The sequence below is a fragment of the Lepidochelys kempii genome, chromosome 9 (genome assembly GCF_965140265.1).
Source record: "Lepidochelys kempii isolate rLepKem1 chromosome 9, rLepKem1.hap2, whole genome shotgun sequence".
Lineage (NCBI taxonomy): Eukaryota > Metazoa > Chordata > Testudines > Cheloniidae > Lepidochelys > Lepidochelys kempii.
In genome coordinates this window covers 31,839,063-31,862,694 of record NC_133264.1, presented here as the reverse complement: position 1 = coordinate 31,862,694, position 23,632 = coordinate 31,839,063, and the positions used below count along the sequence as shown (strand labels likewise).

At 44.0% G+C, this 23,632-nt stretch overlaps 1 protein-coding gene across 1 annotated transcript; it reads left to right on the top strand.

Moving 5' to 3' along the window:
- Window positions 1–405: 405 nt before the first annotated feature.
- CHST2 (carbohydrate sulfotransferase 2) lies at window positions 406–3,148 on the top strand. Its single transcript, XM_073359755.1, has one exon. It carries the CDS (start codon window positions 1,067–1,069, stop codon window positions 2,675–2,677), a length of 1,611 nt encoding a protein of 536 aa, XP_073215856.1. The 5' UTR covers window positions 406–1,066; the 3' UTR covers window positions 2,678–3,148.
- Window positions 3,149–23,632: the final 20,484 nt, after the last annotated feature.

The following is a 23,632-nucleotide window of genomic DNA, read 5'->3' as shown; positions in this document are numbered from 1 at the left end:
TGAAATCTGTACAGTACAGGGTAAACGCACACAAAGGTCCCGCTTTCACGCTCCCTGAGGCATTTCCATGGCCACGAATGTGGCAGGGGGCTAGTGATGAGCCTCCCCTGAAGGGGTACCTAGCGCCAGCACCTACCAGACTGAGCCCTTTCCTCAGGGCAGGCCGGAGCCCGGCTGTTTCGAAAACTTTCCCCTCAACTCTCCCAGGACCAGGTGTTGGACCCAAGCCGGCCATTGCGGGGCTGCGCTGCGCAGCGCCCTTTTAGCGCGGCCGCCCTCCCCAGCCGCAGCGAGAGCAACCATTGCAGAGCGGGGCGGAGAAAGCCAGAGGAGTGATGGCTGCAGCTCCCAATAGGGGAGCGCGGGGCCGGAGGGGAGGCGGGGCCGCGTGCGTTTTAGGCTAGCGCCCCGCAACCCGTTCCATAGGCGGGCGGGCGGGCGGCTCCGTTTGGCTGTGCGCGCTTGTGGCTCCCGCCCCGGCAGCCGGGGGTGCGGAGAAGCAGCTCGTGCTCCAAGTCTCCCGCTCAGACCGCTGGGCTTGCCATGGTGCCGCGGGGGTGACTGCCGAGCGCCACGGGCTGCTGCGGGGCGCGGGGTCACCCGCCGGAGCTGGTGCCGGGCCGGCCATCGCAAAGGCGTTTCTGACCCATGCGGGGGGAAGCCGGGGAAATATCCCGCGACGACCCTTTGACTCGGGCTCGCTGCTCCCCGCATCCGGTCTGATACCGACCCCCCGCCCCCACCACCAGAGGGGCGGCGAGCGGGGGACGGAGCGCGGCTCGGCGCAGCCACCCAGGAGGAGCCGCCGCCGCCGCCGCCGCGCGGGAGGCGAGATGCACTTTCGGAGCGATCGGCAGCTCAGCAGCACCCTGAAGTTTCCCCCGGCCGCTTCCCCGCCGCGGGGCTGCGGAACGGAGACTCCCGCTGCTCCCGCCGGCTCTAGAGCCCGGCTCTAGGGTGCATCGGCCCCGCGGGGGAGATCGCTGCTCCTTCCCCCGCCCCCCAGCCTGCCCGCGGCGGCTATGAAGGGACGAAAGAAACGAAAGTTGCTGTGAGCCGGCAGCCGATGAGACCCGCTGGCCCTAGGCTGGAGCACGGGCTAGGAAGCAGGGCGCAGCCCCGCCAGGCAAGGGGCAGAGCGGCCGGCTGCCGGGCCTGGGCTTCCCCACCCTCGGGGCGTGCGAAATGCCAGATCCGCCGCGGGAAGGGCTCTGTGCTGGGGGCAAGTGGGCAGCCCCCCCGGACCTGCGCTCCGTGTGATGTGATGAGCAACCGCTGGCGCTGGCCAGCCGCCCCTGCCCTGCTGCCTCCTGCCCCCGCAGTGGTGCTGCTGTCCTGGCCCCCGGCCCTTCTCAGCATGAAAGTCTTCCGCAGGAAGGCGCTGGTGCTGTGCCTGGGCTATGTGCTGCTGCTGCTGCTCACCATGCTCAACCTGCTGGACTACAAGTGGCACAAGGAGCCCCAGCAATGCAACGAGCCTGCCCCGGCCCGGCGCGCCCCTTCCTCCCCGCAGCAGCCCCACTTCCAGCCCCGCTCGGACATCCGCTCCCTCTACCGGCCGCCGGCGCCGCCGCCCCGCCAGCGCCAGCTGGTCTATGTCTTCACCACCTGGCGCTCGGGCTCGTCCTTCTTCGGGGAGCTCTTCAACCAGAACCCCGAGGTCTTCTTCCTCTACGAGCCGGTGTGGCACGTCTGGCAGAAGCTCTACCCGGGGGACGCCGTCTCCCTGCAAGGGGCGGCCCGGGACATGCTCGGCTCCCTCTACCGCTGCGACCTGGCCGTCTTCCAGCTCTACAACACGGCCGGGGCCGGCAAGAACCTCACCACGCTGGGCATCTTCGGGGCGGCCACCAACAAGGTGATCTGCTCGTCGCCGCTCTGCCCGGCCTACCGCAAGGAGGTGGTGGGCATGGTGGACGACAAGGTCTGCAAGAAGTGTCCCCCGCAGCGGCTCAGCCTCTTGCAGGACGAGTGCTACAAGTACCACACCCTGGTCATCAAGGGTGTGCGAGTCTTCGACCTTGCCGTGCTGGCCCCACTCATGCAGGACCCGGCCCTGCAGCTCAAAGTCATCCACCTGGTCCGGGACCCCCGGGCGGTGGCCAGCTCCAGGATCAAATCCCGCCACGGCCTGATCCGGGAGAGCCTACAGGTGGTGAGGAGCCGGGACCCCCGCATCCACCGCATGCCCCTCCTAGATGCCAGCCACAAGCTGAATAGCAAGAAGGAGGGGGGAGGTGGCTCGGATTACCATGCGCTGGGGGCCATGGAGGTGATCTGCAGCAGCATGGCCAAGACTCTGCAGACTGCCCTGCGCCCACCCGACTGGCTCAAGAACAACTATCTGGTGGTCCGCTACGAGGACCTGGTGGTGGATCCCATTAAGACTGTGCGGCAGGTGTATGGCTTTGTCAATCTGCTGGTGAGCCCGGAGATGGAGAAGTTTGCCCTCAACATGACCAGCGGGCCCAGCTACTCCTCCAAGCCCTTTGTGGTGTCTGCCAGGAATGCCACCCAGGCAGTGAGCGCCTGGAGGACAGCACTGAGCTTCCAGCAGATCAAGCAGATCGAGGAGTATTGCCAGCAGCCCATGGCCGTCCTGGGCTATGAGAGAGTCAACAGCCCCGAAGAGGTGAAGGACCTAAGCAAAACACTGCTCAGGAAGCCAAGGCTGTGAATGGGGCACAGGGGATGCCAACAAGCATCCTTTCCAAAGGGACAGCTAGCCACTGAGCAGCTTTGGAAACAGTCTTCTTTGCCTGAGAGAAAGAGGGAGTGAGGAAAAAAACATCTGGTATTCCTTACAAATGCATTAATCAGGAATCCAGGCATTCCTCCAAAGGCCATTTGTGGGTAATATACATTGACATTTTTGCATTGCTGGGTTATATGCAATTAAAAAGAAGAGAGATTAGGATTGATGGTATTTGTAAAACCCCTTTCCTCTCTTATACCCAAGGTGAGATTCAGTACCAAAATCTTGTTTACGGACTTCTTGTTGTGACTGTGATAATGAAAGACTTGTGCAATTTCTGAGACATCTGTCTTGGTGGAGATGGGTTGCAGTGGAAACATAATATTGTGAATTGGGTTTTTGTATTAAAAGTAAATATTCAAATGTGATCTAAATAAAGAAAACAATAAATGATATTCATTTTTATAATTACCTCGATTGTCTGGGAATCACACACATTGCTTCTATACAGCTTCAAAAAGTACTTGCTTCAGATGCACATTTGATAGCAACAAATACTTTTTGTCGGGCTCAGGGGCTGGAGTGCAACTTTCTCCATGTTATCTCCTGTTTAGAAGCTGCTTTCTTACAAACAAGTACAAATCCCATAAATGCTGTGCAGGTTTTGTGGCCATATGCATAGAGCCCAGAGAGATTTCTCTTTAAATATTGGTGGTTTTTTAAAAAAAAGTTATATTTAAAAAGTTACATTTAAGTGACACTATAATATATTCATAAGATTTGCCATCACAACAATATTGTTGTCTTGAAATACATGTCAAGGAGTCACTGTTAAGTAGAACAAATGGTTCTACATATGGTGTTTTAAAAAAAAAAAACACAACAGGATTTAAATGAACATTTTATAATCGTGAAAAGGTTTGCATGTGTGCAAACTAAATAAACATCTATATTGTAGTGCAAACCACTGCAATTGATAGATTAAAATACTTGAAGCATACTTCTGGCATGCTTGTTGTCAGATGGTATAAATGAAAACAGAATAAAGCTGGAGCTTCAATGTGAATAGTATTGAACTATTCATTTTCTGTCATCTAAATGTTTGTGTGTGTATCTGGTATGTAGGAACATACAGGTTTTGGTCTGTTGCTATGTTGGGCTGATCCTGCAGTCTTTAGTGAGGCAAAACTACCCTTTGACTCTGAGAGACTGTTGGCTGGATCTTCACTGTGTGTAAATGCTCTCAGTTGCTGAGAGTTTTGCCTGGAGGATCAGGCCCATTATTAAATGTGATAAAAGTAGGCGATGTTACTACTCTCACTTCTGTCATATGATAACTGCAGGTACCAGCAAGGACTTTATTTGAGGCTGGTGTTGTTATTCTCCAACACTGTTAAAAGATCTGCTTTGAATGTTGAGGTTTAAGCAAACAATTTCTTGCCACACAGATGTCTGATTTTAGACCACAGACTTTTCTGTGGGAAGCACATTTTACATTGCTTATCTAGATATTGTGCCTTCAGAAAATACAAAGAATTTCTAGGAAGAATATAAGTAGTAGGAAGAAGAAGAATTAGTTTGTGAAAATATATTTATATAAAAGAACGTTGATAATTGTGTGTGAAAACTGTGGTTACGTGTAATGTCTTTCTTGTATGAATACTGAATTTTAAGCTAAAACAAGATGTTAAATGAGACTGAGACTTAAGATATTTGACTTCTGGATAAAATATTGGCAAATAGATGTCAACTTGGTTTGAAAAGGAAACGGGAATATAATAAACTAGTTAAAAAGCTTATTGTGCAAGGTTGCATATATGCTAATTATCAATTTTATGACACATACCCATTCCGTTAATTTGTCAGCAGTGGCAGTAGAAATAACAGTGTAACTCTTTTATCTGAGAACACTTGCAAGTAGATTGTTAAGTGAGCTATGTTTCAGAGATATCAATGGCTAGACATGAAAGGGATTCTTAATTCCATTAATAAAATGCATATTAAAATGTATTGTGCTAGTGCAATTAGAGGTCTCCTGTTACCACCACAAATATTCTCTTTTTACCTCAGATGGGTCCCAGACCTTCAGGCTTGGACTCTTTCTCAGTCCAGCTGACTTCCAGCCCAGGCATCCCCAAGAGCAGTGACTAAGGACTCCGATCTTGTTTTAGAACATGCTGCTTGATTTTTTTATTTTTATTTTTTAATCTGCCCTTGCTTCATTAAGTGCCTCTCCCCCCCTCCCCCATATAATCCTATTCTGCTGCTTTATAGTAGCTGCACATGGGCTCCATAAACTCTGATTAGGAGGGGAACAACCTCAGTTGGGCTGCAGTAACATTCTACAGCCACCTACTAGAAAAGTGAGGCAAGCTGTGCCATTAGAGACTCTGAAAACCGTATCTGTGATGCTTTCAGATCCTGCTGACTTGAGTGTGAGAGTTCTAATGCAATTTCTGAACTAGGATCTCTCATGTGGTACAATGTTATTTTACCAGCTGTTCTGATGCCAAGGACAAAATCTTGCTCCCCTTATTCATTGAAAACTCTCATTTGGTTTCATTGGGAGTTTGGTGTAAGTAAGATGAGCAGGAATTGTATCTAAGAATGTGAAAGAGACATGCTCGATCTATTTATCCCTCCCCAGCTTGGCAAATCTTTAGGAAATGTCTTTGACTTTAAATATTTAAAAAATCTCTTTCTCCATTTTGGTGAGAGAGTACTGACTGCTTTTTTGACACGATGCATTAAAAGTATTGGTCTAGGATCTGCATTATTTTACTGACATAAATCAAGAGCGAATGGAGTTTGAGGCCTATTATCTAAGCTCCACCTTTCTACTTTGCAGGAAGAATTAACTGACAAATGCTGTTGCTGCAGCTGGGCAGATTTCTATGGATGAAATGAGTGATGCAGAGTTTATGTAGATAAATTTGTGGGCCTAGTCCTGCAATCCTTTTTAGGCACAACTTGCATTGAAGTCAATGGAAGTTTTGCTTGTGTAAGGATGGAGGGATCAGGCCTAATCTTTACTACTACTCCATTAAAAGCAAAAAGAAATATACAAACATTTTGTCAGACAAAAATAAAATGCCTGCCCTATTCTAAGTTTTAAGAAGGGAGGCGTAAGAGAACTTCAAAATTTAGAAAAGTAGTAATGGTGGAAAATGGCAGAGAAAACATGAGGTGAGAAGATATGAAAGTGAGTATAAAAGATCATAGGTTGTGTGTGTCTAAGAATCTGAATCAAATAACATGCAGTCTCATTTTAAAAAGTGCAGGGAATTGCATTACATGATGATTTTTATAATGTGGTAGGATCATTTGATATTTTGTGAGTAAATTTAGTACTCATGAAAGTTGGGAATCAGTGATATTAATTTGAACCAGGCATAGCAGGAATTAGTGCACTAATCAAGTTCTCCTGGTATGGACATGTGATACCTCCAGTATTCCTGTCCTAGATCTCTCTTGAACAGAGACATTGTGACAAATTGTGTGATGGTTCTGTGATGTGAACAAGTGCAGAAAATTATACAATTTTATATGACCATACAGTTCATATGTATGTAACACCTACCAGGATGCTGCTAATCTAGAAAACAATCGATTTGGCTACAAGATGCAAAATCAACATCAAACTAAAGCTGCTTGTACACAAACCCTTCGAATCCATTTAAAATGTAAAAGATGCTGATGTGCCCAGGGACGCTGAAACTGACTTAGCTGTTGACAAAGACTGAAGGTCAAATTAAATGTCCTTGGGTGTTTTTTTAGTAAAGGAGGCACATTTTAAGTTGATTCAAAATTCATGTATTTGTTTAATTCCTTGCATGGGATAAGAGGGTGCAACTGACTAACACCACAAAGCTTATTTTTACTTGTGATTTGAACCTTGGTCTCTAGAGCTGAAAAGCTAGTGGCTATAGTCAATTCTGAAAAAGTATTCTTCATCCTGTAGACATGAGAGGAACGGAGTGGGATTATTCTTTTTTCCTCTTACATTGTTCATAGCTGTGTTGTAGGTGGTCTTGATAGTGAGGGGCATTTTTTTACTGCAGCTTCCACAGAGTGGAAAGGCATTATATGGGGCACTTCAGTTTTGATCCAGTGCATCATTTTAATTCCAGACTTGGATGTCTTTGGAGCTGAGAATGCCAATCATATCAAATTATACAGTGACTTTGTAATGTGAACAGACTGTCAGCCAAATCCCCTCTGCCCTATTCAAATCCCATTGATGTCAGTGGGTTAAATTTTCTCTCTCTGTCTCCTCCTCATCATCACTTCCATAACCACATTGGTCATTTGGGCACCATCATTGATGAGCAATCAATCAGTTGTCTCCACCCTGACGATTGTGTGTCAGTGCTTGAGTCTCCGTGAAGTCCATTCCTGTCCACTCTTTTATGTTGTCAATCCATCTCTTCTTCTCTCTCTATCTAGTACCATTGAAATCCAGTTGAGTTACACCCAGGATGAATTTGGTCCATTAGAACTATACATATGAATAAGGCAAGTAGGATTTAGTACATAGACTATGGATTAGTCTGAGGCTGCCGTACAGGTATGTATCCATGCCATGCATCCAGCCTGCACGATCAATGTCGTGTTTCAGTTTGGTGGTCAAAGGCTATTGCTTATCTATTGTGTCATCGCTCCTGAGAAAGTTCTTATAAAAATGGGTGTGTGGACTAAAACCAGAATTGTATAGAATGTAGAATACCAATAGCATTCACCACATTACAGATATTTTCTCAAGGGAGGCTGAGTGACATCCATTCATTGATAGCAAATGAGGTTGTTGTAAAACATTAATATTAAACATTACCACTTGATTTTTATTGCACCTGTAATCCTGCACACAAGTAATCAAATTCTGCTGAGAAGATGCTTAGATTCTGCATACTATTGATTTATATTAACTTTGGAAGGTAGAAATCTTACCTGTATTTAGTTTTGTTCTATTCCTGAGTTTGGGGTTTTCCAACTCATGAGATAATAAAAGAGCAATAACACCTGATGGCAGAGCAATCCTGCATTATTAAGTATTTAGCAACATGACCAATCAACCCATAAAAAGCTAGATGTAAATCAGTCTAAGAATAAGTAATTACAAAGCAAGTTGTGCTGTAGGTCTCAGATAAATAAAGAGCCTGAGTGGGAGCCATTGCACCCACCAACTGAGACTGCAACTTCCTTTAATATCATTAGAGTATGAAAATAAAATAGTTAAAAAGCACAAGACATTACACATGGAAAAAGTGTATGGGAATGTACAATAACCTCCAGCTTCTACAGTGGCACCTGTAATATAGTGCATGAGCATCAATCAATGGGAGAAAATCATCTGTGTGTGAAACCAGACATCAGTTCACAGACTAGCTAAAGAATGTGGTGTGAAATCCTAACCACACTGAAGAAAATGACAAAGCTGTCAGTGGAGCCAGGATTTCACCCTGGGATCTGGAAATTCTCTCCAAAAATCAGTGCAAAACTTATAATTTGAAAGCTCCCAAATAGAGTGGAGTGGTGGATAGCTGGAGGGGAAAAACCAGGGTTGGACAGTGGGCACCTTCCTCCTCTGGTCCTGCTGCAGGAGGTGTCTGGCCAGCCTGTGAGCTGTTGAGTCAATGCAGTACTACGAGGCTGTGAGAAGTTTGTGCCTGAGGCTGGCCCTGTCAATAACGGCATTGTCCTGCTGGGACACGAATGAAAATGAGGCTTTCACCTCACTCCATCTTTCCCACTGAAAACTAGAACATGAACATAAGATGGGGGGACCCTCGCCCCTGGAAAAAGATCAAGAGAAATCCAACCACAACCAAATTCAAGAGCACTGTGGGTCTGATCCTGTAAGGTGGTGAGCCTCCTCCTCTTCTCTTGGCTTCAATGGGAGTTTGGGTTGCTCAGCGCTATTACAGAAACATGTCCCAAAGGCCAGATTTTTCAAGGAATTTAGAGACGCATATAGGAGCCTAGTGGGGATTTTCAAAAATGCTAAGGCACTTAACTCCCATTTTTGAAAATCCCACTAGGCCACTCCTACATTACCTCAATATTTTTAAAAATCTGGCCCCAAACTGCTAATTTTGTATGGTGAACTTCTTGCCCTTTGAAATGACTGTCTGTTGGCTGTCACTGCAGGTCACAGGCATGTCTTAACATTCTGCTAATTGCAGCAGTACATTGGCAGCAGCTCAAGTCTTGCAGAGGGCCAGCAGTAAAATGGTTAATGAGCAATAATCATTTTTGGAAAAGTGGATTCATAAGTAGGATGCTGCATCCAGCCTTGTCTGTTGTTTTACCCAAGGGAGTAAAAGGCAAGAGAAATTCATTTAGGGGAAAGGAAAGGAATACAAAGCAGAGTCTTGCAGAAGTTGCTCTCTACTGCTAGAAAAAAGAAGTACTGTAGAGGGACATGATTAGAAACAAACAAACAATACAACACAGCAAGGTTAGAGGAGGAAGAATAAAGACATCTGCATGTTAAAAACAAGATTAAGTCCTAAAGGGGATGAGAGAAAATGCACAATTGTGATACATTATAACAGTTTAAAATTATTCTTGGTCTATGGAAAGGATTCCTCTCTTTGAGTCCTTTAGAAATGCTTACATTTTTTAGGCCCACTTTTTTGTTTGTAACTTTAAGATGAAGTTTAATATGGAAACGTAATTTATTGAAGGCAGCAGGTATAAGAATATTCATTTTCCAAGCTTACATTGTTTAGAGGTAGCAATGCCTGTGCTGACTTTTCATCTTGGTTTCTCTCCTCATACCTCCATACATGAATTTCTAAGAAACCCAGTAGCCTGTTAGTCTTGGCACCACCATTAATTCCAGCTGCCAGATGGTTCCTTCTTTCACTTACAAGGAATATCAGTAGTTATTTGTTCTAAGCCATGTGCATTTCTCATAGTACCTTTTTAATATGAAAGGTGCTAAGAAAATGGAAATATTTAGCAGTCATTTGGCTGGAGGAAGCACGAGTGCCAGCCTTCCACACCTTATTATACACCATTGATGGTTCCTATGGAAATTAGCTATGGGACCAATCCTGAAACCCTTACTCCTGTGAGTAGTTCCATTAAGTTCAATAAGACTACTCACAAGAGTAAGTGCTTCAGGCGTGAGGTCTCTATCTTCAGATAGCTTTTAAATATATCATGTACTCTATAGATGGTGCTATAACAGAGTTACAATCAGTCTGTGGAGTGGTGACTTTGTATTTGATTTTTCATGATACAAGGGTCCTCTAGGACTTCTGTGGTCCCCCCACAGCCAAGACACCATGGCTCTGTTGGAGCTTGTCAGGGCTACTCCTGAATCATTTGGAAGGGTTGCTGTACAGAGATGTGAGGTCTGTCCTTCCCACAGGAGCACAGCATACTGACTGTTCCTGCCTATGAAGAGCTTAGCTTGAGTCAGAAACTGAAATCCAGGGTTTATAATGACAATACTGGGGGAAAAAAAACCCCAATAGAGATTGTCACTACCAGTTGCCACTATAGGACATGATCTATGGTTGCCTTTACATAAGCAACAAATAGTTTTTAAAAATTGCACAGAGAGTTCTTCTTCAGATTCTTGCCTCTTCAGATTGATTTGGTCAAGGCTTCTTGTTTGCTCAGATCAAAAAATTACATTCAGCTCCTTTTCAACAACATTTAGCAGCCTTGCATAACTAATGAAAACAAACCAATAGAGGCCCAAAATCTGCTCACCCAATCTTTGCCGGGAGGCTTAGAATGAAATAAAACATGGCACCTAATTCTCGTCTCACACTACTTTTACATCAGTGTAATGACTTCAGTGACTACTTCTGATTTACAAGCATGTAAGCAAGAGGAGAACTACAATACTTTATTTGTCTGTCAAAAAATAAGCACGTGCCCTGGGGGAATAGAAATGTCGAAGCCTGAAATTTAATGTGTAAATGGGGAACTGATGGAGTCTCAAGTCCCTGAATCAGCATTAGGAACCTACTCCTTAGGTCTCGTACTGATGGGTAATTGTTCACATACTACCCACCTCTGAAAGATCCCATCTGTGTGTCTGAAGCTGGCAGGTGATTAAGCGTTTGCTGTGAGGGGTGTCATGGTGTGGAAGTTAGCGGAACTCACCTCCCCGGGATTCCATCTCTTTTACGTGTCTCCCTTCAGTTAAAAATCACCATACCCCTCTCCTCTTCGCTCCCCTCCGCCCCCCCCCCCCCCGGCTAGTGTTTTAGATCCAGCACTGTCAGCTTGTTTTTATTACCTCATATTACAGCCCCTTTCTTTCCTATTTTTAAAATTGGGCCCCCCTCATTTATTTTCAAATGTTTTGAGAGTGGTATTTTATTATGAATTTATTATATTGTATTTTTTAAAATTCCCCTGGTGGTACTAAAATATACCTGTCCCAGAAAGAGATCTTTGGTATGGAAGTAATGTAGAAATGGTGAAAAAGAGCTGGTGAGGCAAGCATTCCACTATGTGAATCAACAGGAAACTTTGTATATCCTGGGGCTGAACTTAGCCGTTTGATTGATACAATTACTTAGCATAGGGTCAAGGACACAAGACCTTATAGATCTCTTTCATGCTGGAAAGAGAAAGAAAGGTACATCATAGAGATGGAACATCGCAGAAACTGTCCAGACAACATCTACTGTAACATTTACCCATCTGTATGACTTAGAATCAGGGAGCCCAATCCTGCAAGAGGCTGAGCCCCTCAATTCTCTTGACTTAAAATAGGAGATGAGGGTGTCCAGCACTGTTGTGAAGGCCCTCAGAAATGGGTGGGATTGGGTCCAGAGCATTGTCTGCATCATGGTGGAAGTTCTTGCTCTAGCATCATGTCTGCATCATGGTGGAAGTTCTTACTTTGGTACAGCAGGGAGCCAACCCCCCATCATTATAGTCCACCTTAGCCTGTGGTTGGTAAGGTCCTGGCAAGGGGATTGCTGTAGGGACTTGGTCCTGGCAAGAAAATTGCTGGAGAGACCTGGACGAAAAGGGGTGGTGGTGGTGGTGGGGAAGCTGGTGAAAGCCCCTACCTCCCCCAGTGCATCTGAAGAAGTGGGTTTTTTACCCACGAAAGCTTATGCCCAAATAAATCTGTTAGTCTTTAAGGTACCACTGGACTCCTTGTTGTTTTTGTGGTACAGACTAACATGGCTACCCCCGATAGTTACTCTAGAAAGGTTATGATGAGGGATTCTAAAGGCTGATGGGTAAATGGAAAGGGCAAATTAGATTTTGTTTGGAAAGATACACTGCCAAGCACCTTTCAGCCCTAAGCCTGTAGATACTGTATGAATTTTCTTTTGCCTCCTTTGGTCCTTTTAGAAGACTGCTTCAGAGAGGCTCTTAAAGGTTCCCTCACTGTGGGAATCGCTATTTTCTACTAGAATCCTTTACCTTTAATTAGCTACTATTTTTGTGCCTCTCTTTGTGCTGAGTGGCCGTGACAAGCAAACCTCTGAGAACAGAGCCTAATGTTCCTTCAAAGAAGAGTTAGCATGAGATACTTTGCTCTTGGCCATTGCCTTCCCTTTGTAGACCAAACATGTCAGCCTGGCAATGCATCCCTGAGGTATGTGTGCCCTGGGAATAAGAGATTGTTTATTTTTATTTGTAAATATTAGTTGTAGCATTTGTAAAAGGTGCCACATTGACAGCCATGGGCACTGAAGTCTTCTGTTGTAATGATAGCACAGGTGCACAGTGGAGCATGGACACTTTCCACTAGCATACGGAAGGGAACGTTTCTAGGAGTGAGCATAGTTAATTCTTCTTCCTCACTCACTCCTAGGTTTCTCTGTTGAGGGTGCTAACAAGGATACCCGTGACTGTTAATTTGGGTTGAGCTTCCTGTGATGCAGATGTGTCTGTTAGGAACTGGACTGAGAACACCAATTCATGTCACTTTCAGGCACCGTTAACTAAGATCACATTGAGAAAAGTTACCTAGAGGTGAGAGGTAAAGCTATGAGAATAACTGATTTTTCAGCTTAGTGACAATTTTGAAAAAAAACAACTGATCAGGGTCAAATCAAATCTTCTTATAATGGGGGAACCACCATCGCTACCATCGCCTCCTCTGGCTGTTTTGTGAATAGTGAAAACTATTCATGTCAAATTTGCAAAAAGTTTTGGTTCAGTTAAAATTGCATTTTTTGGCAAAAACTATTCATCTGAAAAATTTCACCCGTCTCCCTTATCAATCCTTTGTGCCAGGCACTCCCCTTAATCATACCATCAGGACAGTTTCAGAATCTAACTTTCACTAGTTCCTTCAATCTGAGCTGAGCCTAAGCTTTTGAAGGAAGTAGAAAGGGATGTTTACTTGGACACAATGCTGAAAACATGTAATTTGTAACTGACAGAAAAGATGACTAATTCCCTATTTTTATAGAGTTTGGTTTCAGCTGGTGAGAAACTTGTTTGCAGACCAAATATTTATAAAGGGAAGCAACTGTTTATTAAATAAAAGTTAGCTTTATCTGAATAAAATAATGGATTTGTATTACAAGTCAGATGGTTACCTTTTATTCCTGGAATTTCATAACATCTGAATAATGCTCATGGTTGACACTTGACATGCTGGTTTCAGCTTGGGAGAAAATATATTTTCTTAATAATTTGTTACAGAAAACAGTCCTGATTTTTTTTTATTATAAAATCACAAAATATGACCCAAAGGCATGATATTTTCAGCTTACATACACAGATATACTCACTGTAATAAGGGGGGTTGCGTCCTTTCAGGGCTGGGCCCTTTAGAACTTTAGGTTTTGCATTACCCTGATCCCAATTCAGCCTTAAACAAGGGTGTTCTGGGGGATGTAGTCTGGAAGGTCTAATGGGAGTTGTAGGCTTGGCAGTAATGCATGCTGGGGAAAGGATATATATATATATTTAAGCTGCCTTTAACCAGTGAGGAAGAAATTAGATCGGTTGTGAGTTTCTCTGCAGAGATAGAAAGGTTCAGGGAAAAGGCAAAACCTAAATGGCTTTGTTGGTTGAAAAGGTGTGTGAGGGGGGGCCTCTGGACATCCAGAGAGTAGGAGGAGGAATGAAGAAATAGAAAAGGAAGGCAACCTGGAGAGAGGGGTAAATTGTTTAGTGTGAACCCTGCATGCTGCCCTGCCTGGTTGCACCTGGTGGCTCCTCCACACAGCAGTGAGCACAGGCATGTACTTGGTGTAGTTCACAAACTCCCACAACTCCTGACACTTTTGTGGTAAGGGAGACCCTGGTGCATGTCTATATAGGATTGCCAGTTGCATCCCCTATACTGTCTCCTGCACTTCTCCCTGTACCTCCATTCATGGCCCCACAAAGTTGCAGGACCTCCTCCATCAACCTCCTCCTGGTGCTGGCCAAAATGGCTAAGCATCACTCCAGGTGAAAGAAGATGTATGGGGGCAGGGGCTGCTGTGCAATTGTGGGGCCTATTTCTGGTCCCTTGTTTGGTCAGGACTCTGGCCAGAATTCTTCTGGGTGGTGTTTGCTGACTCCTTCAATGCCTTTGAGGAGCAATGGACACTGCCTAGGGTTCTCTGCTTAGCATCTCCTTCTGATTCCTTGATTTTCAACCTTTGACCTGGATCCCCTTCCTGTTTTCTCCTTTGCTGTAGCCTGTAATCTACTGGAGCCTGGGTTTATTGATTCCTCCCTTTAGTTGTGGGGGAGGGCCTTCAGTTTTGGGTGAGCCTAGACTCACCAGTCCAATGCTTCAAATAGTACACACCTGCACCTGATGAGGAGAGACCCTCACAAATATTACAAAGGCTGCTGCAAATTTGACTCTTAAAGCTAAAACTGTAACATGTAACTTACTCAGTATGCTGAATAAGGGTGCTCAGAAAGTGGAGATTTTGTTTTATATTAAGCAAACTAAGGAACAAATCCTGCAGTCCTTACACAAGCAAAACTTCTAGAGAAGTCAATGGAACATTTGGCTCAAACCAATAAAAATCATGGCATTCTCACTTGTTCCAGTGCCCAGCAGTGACATCCATATGAGGCCTGATCACTAGACTTCAGGCACCATTAGGTGCACTAATGCACTTAAGGTGAGACTGTCCAAAGCACTCGGTGTTGGCCTAAAGCACTGCTCCCAGTGAAGTCAATGATAAAACTCCTTATGGACTCCAATAGGAACAGAGTTAGCCCCCCAGAAAGCTACCTCACTGTGAATGACTGTAGACCTGGTATAAAAGAGTCCTCACTGCTCGGGGGAATCTGAAATATTTAGACATTTTAGCTCATTGGTTTAACATACACTGGTAAGATACATAATTAATAAAACACTATTGCATTAAGACATAATGCATAGATGTCTGATTCTCCCATAGTAATCTTTTAAGTAGACCAACTGCCCTGATTAAGGTAATTTAGGAAGGGAAAAAACCATCTGCCAAGTTGATGTCAGGCATTAGGGAATAAGTGATGGCTGAACAGGGCACATAGAAGGGAGCATGGTTGAAGTGCAGCTATGAAGATTATTCTCATTCCTGTCCTCAACAGAAAAATCTTACTACACAGTAGGAAAAAACAAGCATTTCTCAAAAATAAGAGCAGTATTTGAGGTAGTACCTGGGTTAGCCAAAAGCAGTCTGCTCCTGAAGTGTGGATTTAAATCAAGGATTACAACAAAGAGATGAACATTTACTGAGATTTATATAGATTTCTGTCCCTGTCTCTTAACAAAATATATATTAGTAATTAATATTACTTCCTCCCTAGTCGTGTACATCCTTTGAAGTGTACAGTGCAGTAACAATTTCAGGAGGGGACTCCTAACTTTCATTTTTATAAGTTCTTGTGTAACACTGCAACCAGGATACTTATTTGGGGGCTGACTCTGTGAAATGCTAAAAACTTCTAAAGTGCAATGTCTCTGGTTTCCATTGGCTTCAATGAGAGTTGTGGGCTCTCCGCACTCTACAAGCAGAGTTCTGCATCTTGAAAGATCAAGCCCCTACACCTGCCTGTCTGACGTAGAAGTGGACTTCAGCTGCATGCACCTCACAATGTATACCAGTCCACACCTTCATTACACTTAAACTACACACCTGAGGTTTGATTATTCATCCAGGACCTCTATGATTATGCCCTTAGTCTTACAGATGCAGAATTACACCCACAATATTTTTTGCCTACAAATTCTGTGGGCAAAAACAGAGGTCAGTGTATAAAAATGTGGCCTATAAAGCTCTTCAGCTGGCCCAGGGAAGTGTGATGTTTTTTGAAACTTGTACCAAATATAACGTCATTTAGGACTTATTGAAAAATTGGCTAAATTTCTGAATTGCCCTATTATTTCCGAGGCCGTCTTGGAATTGGCAGCCAAATGGTCTCTGCTTGACGTTGTTGTTTACTTAGCTGCTTCTTCACCATGATTTTACTCTAGTGACATATTAGGTGTCAGAAAGTCAATACAGGGAAGTCAGTAGTTGTTGTAGCTGCTTCAGAAGTGGATGCCTCAGGCCTGGTAGTTGATCCATCAAGTTCACTTGCTAGGTTTGTTTCAGTAAATGTTTGATAATCTGACACATTGTTGTGTATTTATTAGGTAATGCCTGTTGAAGGCTAGATTATTCTGGTTGACACTGTGTGGGTGGGTGCCAAAGAGCAGGTAGAAGGAGTTCTCTTGCTCACCTGTGGAGAGCGCAGCCAAAATTTCTTGGCTCCAACTCCTTGAGCACAAAAGGGAAGTGAGCGTAGGCTACTGTGGCTAGAAGTGCTAGATGATGTGCAGAGTATCCAGGGCCTTGTCCCCTCCATGTACCCTTGGCTGTCCACATGCCAGGCATGAGCCTCCATAAAGGAGTCTTCAGAATCGGCTTCTAAGAACATTCTCCTCTGCCTGTCTCAGTAATCCACTGGGGATTTACACCCCCACAGCTTTTCTCCCTGGTAAAAGCCTGACTACAGCCTTTAATATGCAAATTGATTGAGCAGTGAGATGATTGAAAAGGACACAAACATAGCCATGAATCACGATTCAGATTTGATTGTGTATTATATTCTCAAATGTGATTCAGCTGAAAATGCTTCTGATTCCAGGATAGGAAGTGATAGGTAGGGCATTCGCTATCATGGGTCATGAACTGACTCACTACACAAAGCATCTGATTTTACTGAGTGCATCTTTTTCAATAGGGAGTCTTGTTCCTCTGATGGAAAATAGAAATGATTTAGTGAAAATCAAGCAAAATCAAGATTTAGGTTACTTGATGGGATTGACAAAAAGAATCAAGTATAGGATGAATATTTCTGTGTGAAGCTCATCAAATTCATGATACAGCCAGATCCAGATCTAGACAGTCTGGAGACTGGTAATACCCAACTGAGCATGGCAAAGATTTGTTCAATGTTTTACTTAAAGATATTTTTTAAAGAATGTGCAGTTATGGGAACATTCCCCTTTCCCCCCATGTTTCTCAAGATGGCTAGAGGCCAATACTGAGCAAGGGAAAGATTTTCTACACTGAAGAAATAGACTGAAAACCTGAATTAAAGGTTGTGGCAGGGGGCCCCTTTATTTGATTAAATACTAGGCATTAATCTTCTTTCTCTACCCCTTGGACCAGGAAGTAGTAGCTGGGCTTGGACCTCTTGGCCCCCTTCCCGCAATTAGGCTGAAGAGTGACAGCAGAACGGCTCTGCTCTGCTGAGGCTGTAGTAACTCACCTATAAGCTCTTCAGGGCACTGGCTACCTCTTGTGTGGGTGTTTACACTGCCTAGCACACGGAGCCTTGATCCTGGTTGTGTCCTCTAGGTGTTACTGTAATGCGGTTGCTAAATAATTAATTCAGGTGCTCCAGAGCTTCATTAGATCATATAGTCTTCTCTCAACTCTCTGGACAATGCAGGATTTATTTCCTAAATATCAAATATGAAACTGATAACAGACCTGACACCTGATCTGTGCCAAAAGGTGACGATCAAGAGAATTAGAAGTCTGAAGGCAAAATATAGAAAGAAAATTAAAAACTTCTCAGAGGAAGCTGCCAGGATAAGGAGTTTTCCTGGAGGGTATTTCCTCCTCCTCTTTATCTTTTGAAGATGTTTTTCTTAGGCTCATTGCTCCAAAGATAAGAAAGTTCTTCAGGTGCAAACTCACGAAAGGTCATACTAAAATGAGGTTTTTGAGACTATAACTTAAGGATAATTACATGGAAGAGGGCAGTTCTTCTGAATGAAAAAAGTCTTCAGGAATTTGCACCTTAAATTATGCTTTGTTGTTTGGACGTTGAGAACTTGATGTTTGGGACAAAGTTGAAAGAGGGATAATCAGGTGAATGAAAGTATCCTCTAGTAGTGTTTCTTCGTAAAGAAACAATTGCCTTAGTTTTTGTTGCTGAGATCTCTTTAACATGAACATGGCTCAAGAGAAGGAGATGCCTTCTAACTATGTTAGGATTCGATCCTGCAAGGTGCTGAGCAGCCATGTGACATGCCCAGCACTCCCATTCCCATCAATGGGAGTGGAGCCTGTTCAGCACTTTTATGGATCAAGCCCTCAAGAGGTGTGTTCATTCCATGAAGCTGCCCTCCTGCAAAGGCAATGTACATAACATTAATTAAACCATCTCAGAATGCTAGCCAACATGCAGTAAATCAAATGCAAAGAACACTTCACAATCAGGCTAGAAGTCAAATTATAATGCATTTCCATAGATAGGGATTGTATTACAAAAGAACACTGAACATCACAAATCCTTTTGCATTCCTGTGGAAGGCATTATAGATAACATTAACAGTGGGATCAATAATGTGATTATAATTAATATTTATGAACATTATGATTTTTTAAAGGGAGTATTAAGAATGGGAAAAATTAAAGCAGGGAGCCTGGAGTCAAAGGATCTGGGGTCTCTTTCTGCTTCTGACGTTGCTTTGAGATCTGGTTTTGCTCCTGCCTTTTCCACTGACTGGCTATGAGACCTTGGGCAAAGGCATTTTACCTTTGCTGTGCCTGGTTTTCTCCATTTGACCCCACTAGAGTAATAATACTTGCTAACATTTGTAAAATTCTTGAAATCATCAGATGAAAGACATCGTATTGTATTTTTATTATAACTGTTCATCTTTAGCCTTCTGAATAGATAGATGCTAATAATTTATATAATATTTTCATTCCAAAATATCTGAAAGCATCAAGCTATCTATATACAACAGCATTGAATTGTAGCCTTCTGATTGCTAATGAGTACACAGGCTAGAAGGATATTTTAGCCAAGGACTTATGGATACACACCTACTAACAAACTAAAAGCATAAGACCTTATTCAAGCACAACTCTTGTTGATGTTATTTGACTCACAGTGGATTGAATTCTACTGACTGAATAAAAACGTCAGAGTTCAATCTCCTACAAATAGACTGATGAGATGTTTGTGCTCACACAGAGCAGTCAAGATGGATTTTTTTTTTTGAAGTCTCACCTGAGAGCTCAGGCTACAGCAAACTGCCTAACACTCAGTTATTTCTAGATGGAAAAGATAAAGGACTGAGCTGACTCTGCTGGGACTTGAACCTACAGCAGCAGAGAGTCTAAACTGAAATGCCTAGTTGCCAAGATCATTAAGCTATCCCTGTATTTTATCAGGGGAAAAAGCAATATTTGTATAGGCCACAAAATAAGGCAGACTTGTACTCCTGAATTAAACTATTAAAATATCAGTAATAGCTTCACAGCTCATTTCAGCAAGGTTCTTTACATATTATTCATCCTGAAGAAAAGAAGTGTGGTGAGAAATGTATGTGCCAGCATTTTGTTTCTGTTGAATGTCTGAATAATTTATTAAATAGACTTTACTCTACATGTAAGTGGACAATTTAGTCAGCTGCAAATCCAAAAATAAGGGATGGAGTTAGCAGATAGGGGCTTTCCAACTTCAGATACAGTAAATATGTACAGTCAATTAATATCACACTTAAACATTTACTGAAAAAGGAAAGAAGAGTGAATGGGCTACTGTAGAGCTAGAACAGAGATAACTTTCACATCAGCCAGAGTGGATATCCTGGAGTGTTTCCTAGTCCGTTTGCTAACTGCCTGTAGCCAAGAAGCTGTGTTTCTCATTGCAAATTCCTCATTACCCCGTTACACGTTATCTCCATTGGAATAATTAATGGCCCAATCCTGCAACCCTTACCTGATATGAATAGTTCTTTCACAAATATCATAATCTCATTGCAGTCAAGAGGCTACTTGGGAAAGGGCTGTGGAACCAGCTACTATCATTAGAATAAGGGGCTACTGAATGCAAGAGGCTACTGAATGCAAGGGACAGTTGTATTGGATCTTATGATTTCCAGTGTGTCTTCAAAGACACTCTTACATTGCTGCTAATGATGGCCCAATCCTACTCTCATTGAAATGAGTGGCAAAACTCCACTGACGTCAAAGGGCTCAGGCCCAACATAAACAAAGAGTGGAAGTTGGTGACTCATGATAATGAAAGTGATTAGGACATCACAGGATGTGTTCAGAGCTGATTTACAGCAATAAGTAAAGATCATAGTGCCTCTGACTCTAAACAGCTGAAGGCAGTGTCCTGTCCCGTCTGCCCCGACTCCCCAAGGAACCTCCACTGTTCACAAAAGAAGAGAGTATCTTCATGCATTCACACTGAAAAAAGGCACTTTCATTCCGGATCGTAGTTATGCAAATAATCTTCTATGGGGCAAGCAGGAGTATTTCCTTTTACCCATATTTAGGGTGGTTCACAGCAATGGATGTCTGTGCTTTTCCAAATTATTAACACTGGATTGGTAATTTTGGCTAAAACATGTATGGAGTGTAGACTTCCAACGTGGAGCTGCAGTCTGTCCATTTTGGGGGAATGAACTATTTGTGCCTGTGATTGGGAGTCCACCCCACACAAGACCTGAAGGGGTAAATGAGGCCAGTTAACCTATAGGCTGAACCTGGAGGAAAGCCAAGGCATGCTAAGACCCAACTGGCAGATGAAGTCCACCTGGGGGAGGAGGTGGGCTGGGTTTACAAAGTCAGGAAGTGGGCAACAGAGGGGGACTGCAGGGAAGTAGGCAGGTGTGCGTGTTTGAAGGTAGAGGGTTTAGTAGTCTGTAGTTACTTCCTGAGAGGAGGGAGTTTGAGCTGGTACACCTAGAGAAAGGGGGGACCCAGAAGTGGTAGGAAGGAGCCCAGGGAAGGAGCAACAGGGTCTGAGTGAAAGCAGACCACAGCTGCTAAGTATTGGATCCCTGGACTAGAACATGGAGTAGCGTGTGGGCCTGGGTTCCCCTACTGGCACCATCAGGGCAGTGCCAGAGAAGACTACTTCAGACCATTCATGTGGAAGGACTTTGATACTCCAGAAGGGGGAAACACTGAGTGACCTACCCAGAGGGCCAAGTCACAAAGAGGAAGCAGGAGCTCCTGGAGTGAGAGAGGGGCTGCAGACTGAGAGAAACCGAGAGATGGCGTGCAACCCCAGGAAGGGGTGTTGGCCTTGCAGAACTATTCCCCACAGTGGCCAGGAGGTCGTACCATCCTAGCAGTGAATACAGCACCTCGTCACACTGCTTTTGCCAATTCCCACCCATTATTAATGGCCCTTGCACTGCAACGACCAGTATCCTAGCAGGTGGATTATACAGAATGTGTCCTCTTCTGGAATCAACCTAAGAAGGGGTGCTTGAGAGTGGTGTGAGGCATGACGTACAGCAGCAAAGCAAATAACTGAAGTTATGGCTTGGATATACAGAGGCATCATGTCACGGTATGGGGAAGTGATAGTCTCTGGGCCAAATTCAACCCAGGATCAATGCTGGCTGATACTGGCAGAGGTTCCTGATGGAGGACAGCTGCCAAGGGTCGGCTGTGGCAGTGAAAAGTGGCTGCAATCTTCCTCTTTTCTGGAGGGCTGAAAAGGGGCTAGAACTGCCTGAATAGTGGATGTCACTTGCTGGGGAGAAGGTACAGCCTGAACAGTTAGGACATGAGCAGCTTCAGTATTTTCCCAGCAACCTCTATAGAGTACCTGGAAAACTCCTATAGAGCACCTGTAAAACTTGAAAGCTGTCTTCCCCCAGCAGAAATTCCCAGGACAGTTGGGTGACTGTTGTCTGCTGCCTTCTTTGGAGTGAATCTTCGCGGGTGCAGGAAAGTTCAGTTTAGAAACCCCCAGCTATTCTAGTTTTGTGAGTGGAGCTTGGGACTGTTGAAGCTTGAACACTGAGGTACGTGTAGCTCGGTAACTTGAGTTGTGTCCTACACCTGCATGCTGTCTGGAGTGGCAGTTGCCATTTTGTGAGGAAGAATGCTGCAGAGGAGATGCACATGCTGGCTGCTCTCTCACAGAAACTTTACTTTTGTTTGTTCTTTTTGTAGTTGTCTGGATCAATGTATCAAATGAGCCAAGATTTGAAGTACCCTGGCTAAAGAAAAAATGATACCAAAAAAACCTAGCTTGTATCAGAATGCCTGTCCTCTGTGCCCATGTGTCTGCTGAACTGCCCTGCCATCGCCTGGAGCACTGCTCTGCATGGCAGTGAATCCCTGAGAAAACAAGGTAGAGATCTGTTGTATGAGAGAAAATCAGAGAAGATGTGAAATAGGGGAGATAAGGTGCCTCCATGAATAAATATTTAACATCTAAACAGGTAGAGAAAGTAACAGTGGCAATACACCAGGTCAGCAAGTGGTCAAGGCACACTCGCAAAACAATTTAATACGAATTAAAGCTTCTGAGCGCTGTACAGCTTCAGCTATGTCAGGAAAACTCACCCCTGCATGACGTTCACCATAGCTCTGAAAAATGACTGTTTCAAAGTGGGCAGGAATTATGTAAACATAGTTTCTATTTTCTGGTTTATTAGCAAAACGTGTAACATATCTTGAGAAAACCGTGACCATGTATGAGCTGTGTCATGGCACAGAGCCTGGCTGTGATATTTTCAGAGGTGTAAATGAGTCTGAGAACAGAATTGGGCACATGTGTTTTCTCTGGAATCTGAACATCTTCCCTGTAACACCATCACCAACAGGACAACCAAAATATGCATGAAATCCTGGCTCCACTGGCCTGAGTGGGGGCAAGATTTCACCCTATATGTATGAAGCTGTCATCTTTGCCATCCCATATAACTAACACTGTCATTAGAGGAAGGGGGTGTGTATGTATGGAAATTGCATATGGGATAAAGTCTTCTGTCATGCTGGTGACACTCCACTGTTAAAACTGAGAACAAAATTGGACCTCTTGTGTTTTCTGTTGATTAATATGCACTGAGGTGTAAATTTTTCAAAGGGTATGCAGGAATTTAACCATGCACTTCTCTGTACCAAAATTACCCTGGCTACCCAGATAACGAGAAGGAGGAAATCTTCCTAGAAGAGTGGATTTCAAAGTAAAATTATGACTGTGTGGAACTTGGTCACTTGACTCACATTCCAAACTCAGGCTGAAAAAACGTTCATGCTATACTACACAGGGCCCCAATTCAGCAAAGCACTTGCACACATGCTGAATTGGGTCCCTCCCATTCCCATCCCAACTGACAACCAGCTGTGGACTCCTGAAATATACAAGTGACTTATGACTGCTTACATATGAACAAGTTTGGGAAAACAAAGCCATAACCATGCTGTCATGTCAAGCTGCATCTTTTCTCTTGTCCAAATCTGCTGAAAGATTAGAAAGACAAGCACGAGAAGCTAACTTGGAAGAATTGTACAAATGGCCTTGCAGGAAACTTTCTTGTGTTAATATCTGAGAAGAGTAAAATACTCTTGACAAAACCAGAACACTTTGTGCCTGTTGATCTAATTATCTGGAGAAACAAATCTGGCCATCAGATTGACAAGTGAGATGGGTACCCAGAAGTCACCTACTACAGGACAGGCCCAACAAGGAAAATAACAAAACACCACTGGCCATCACGTACAGCCCCCAGCTTAAGTC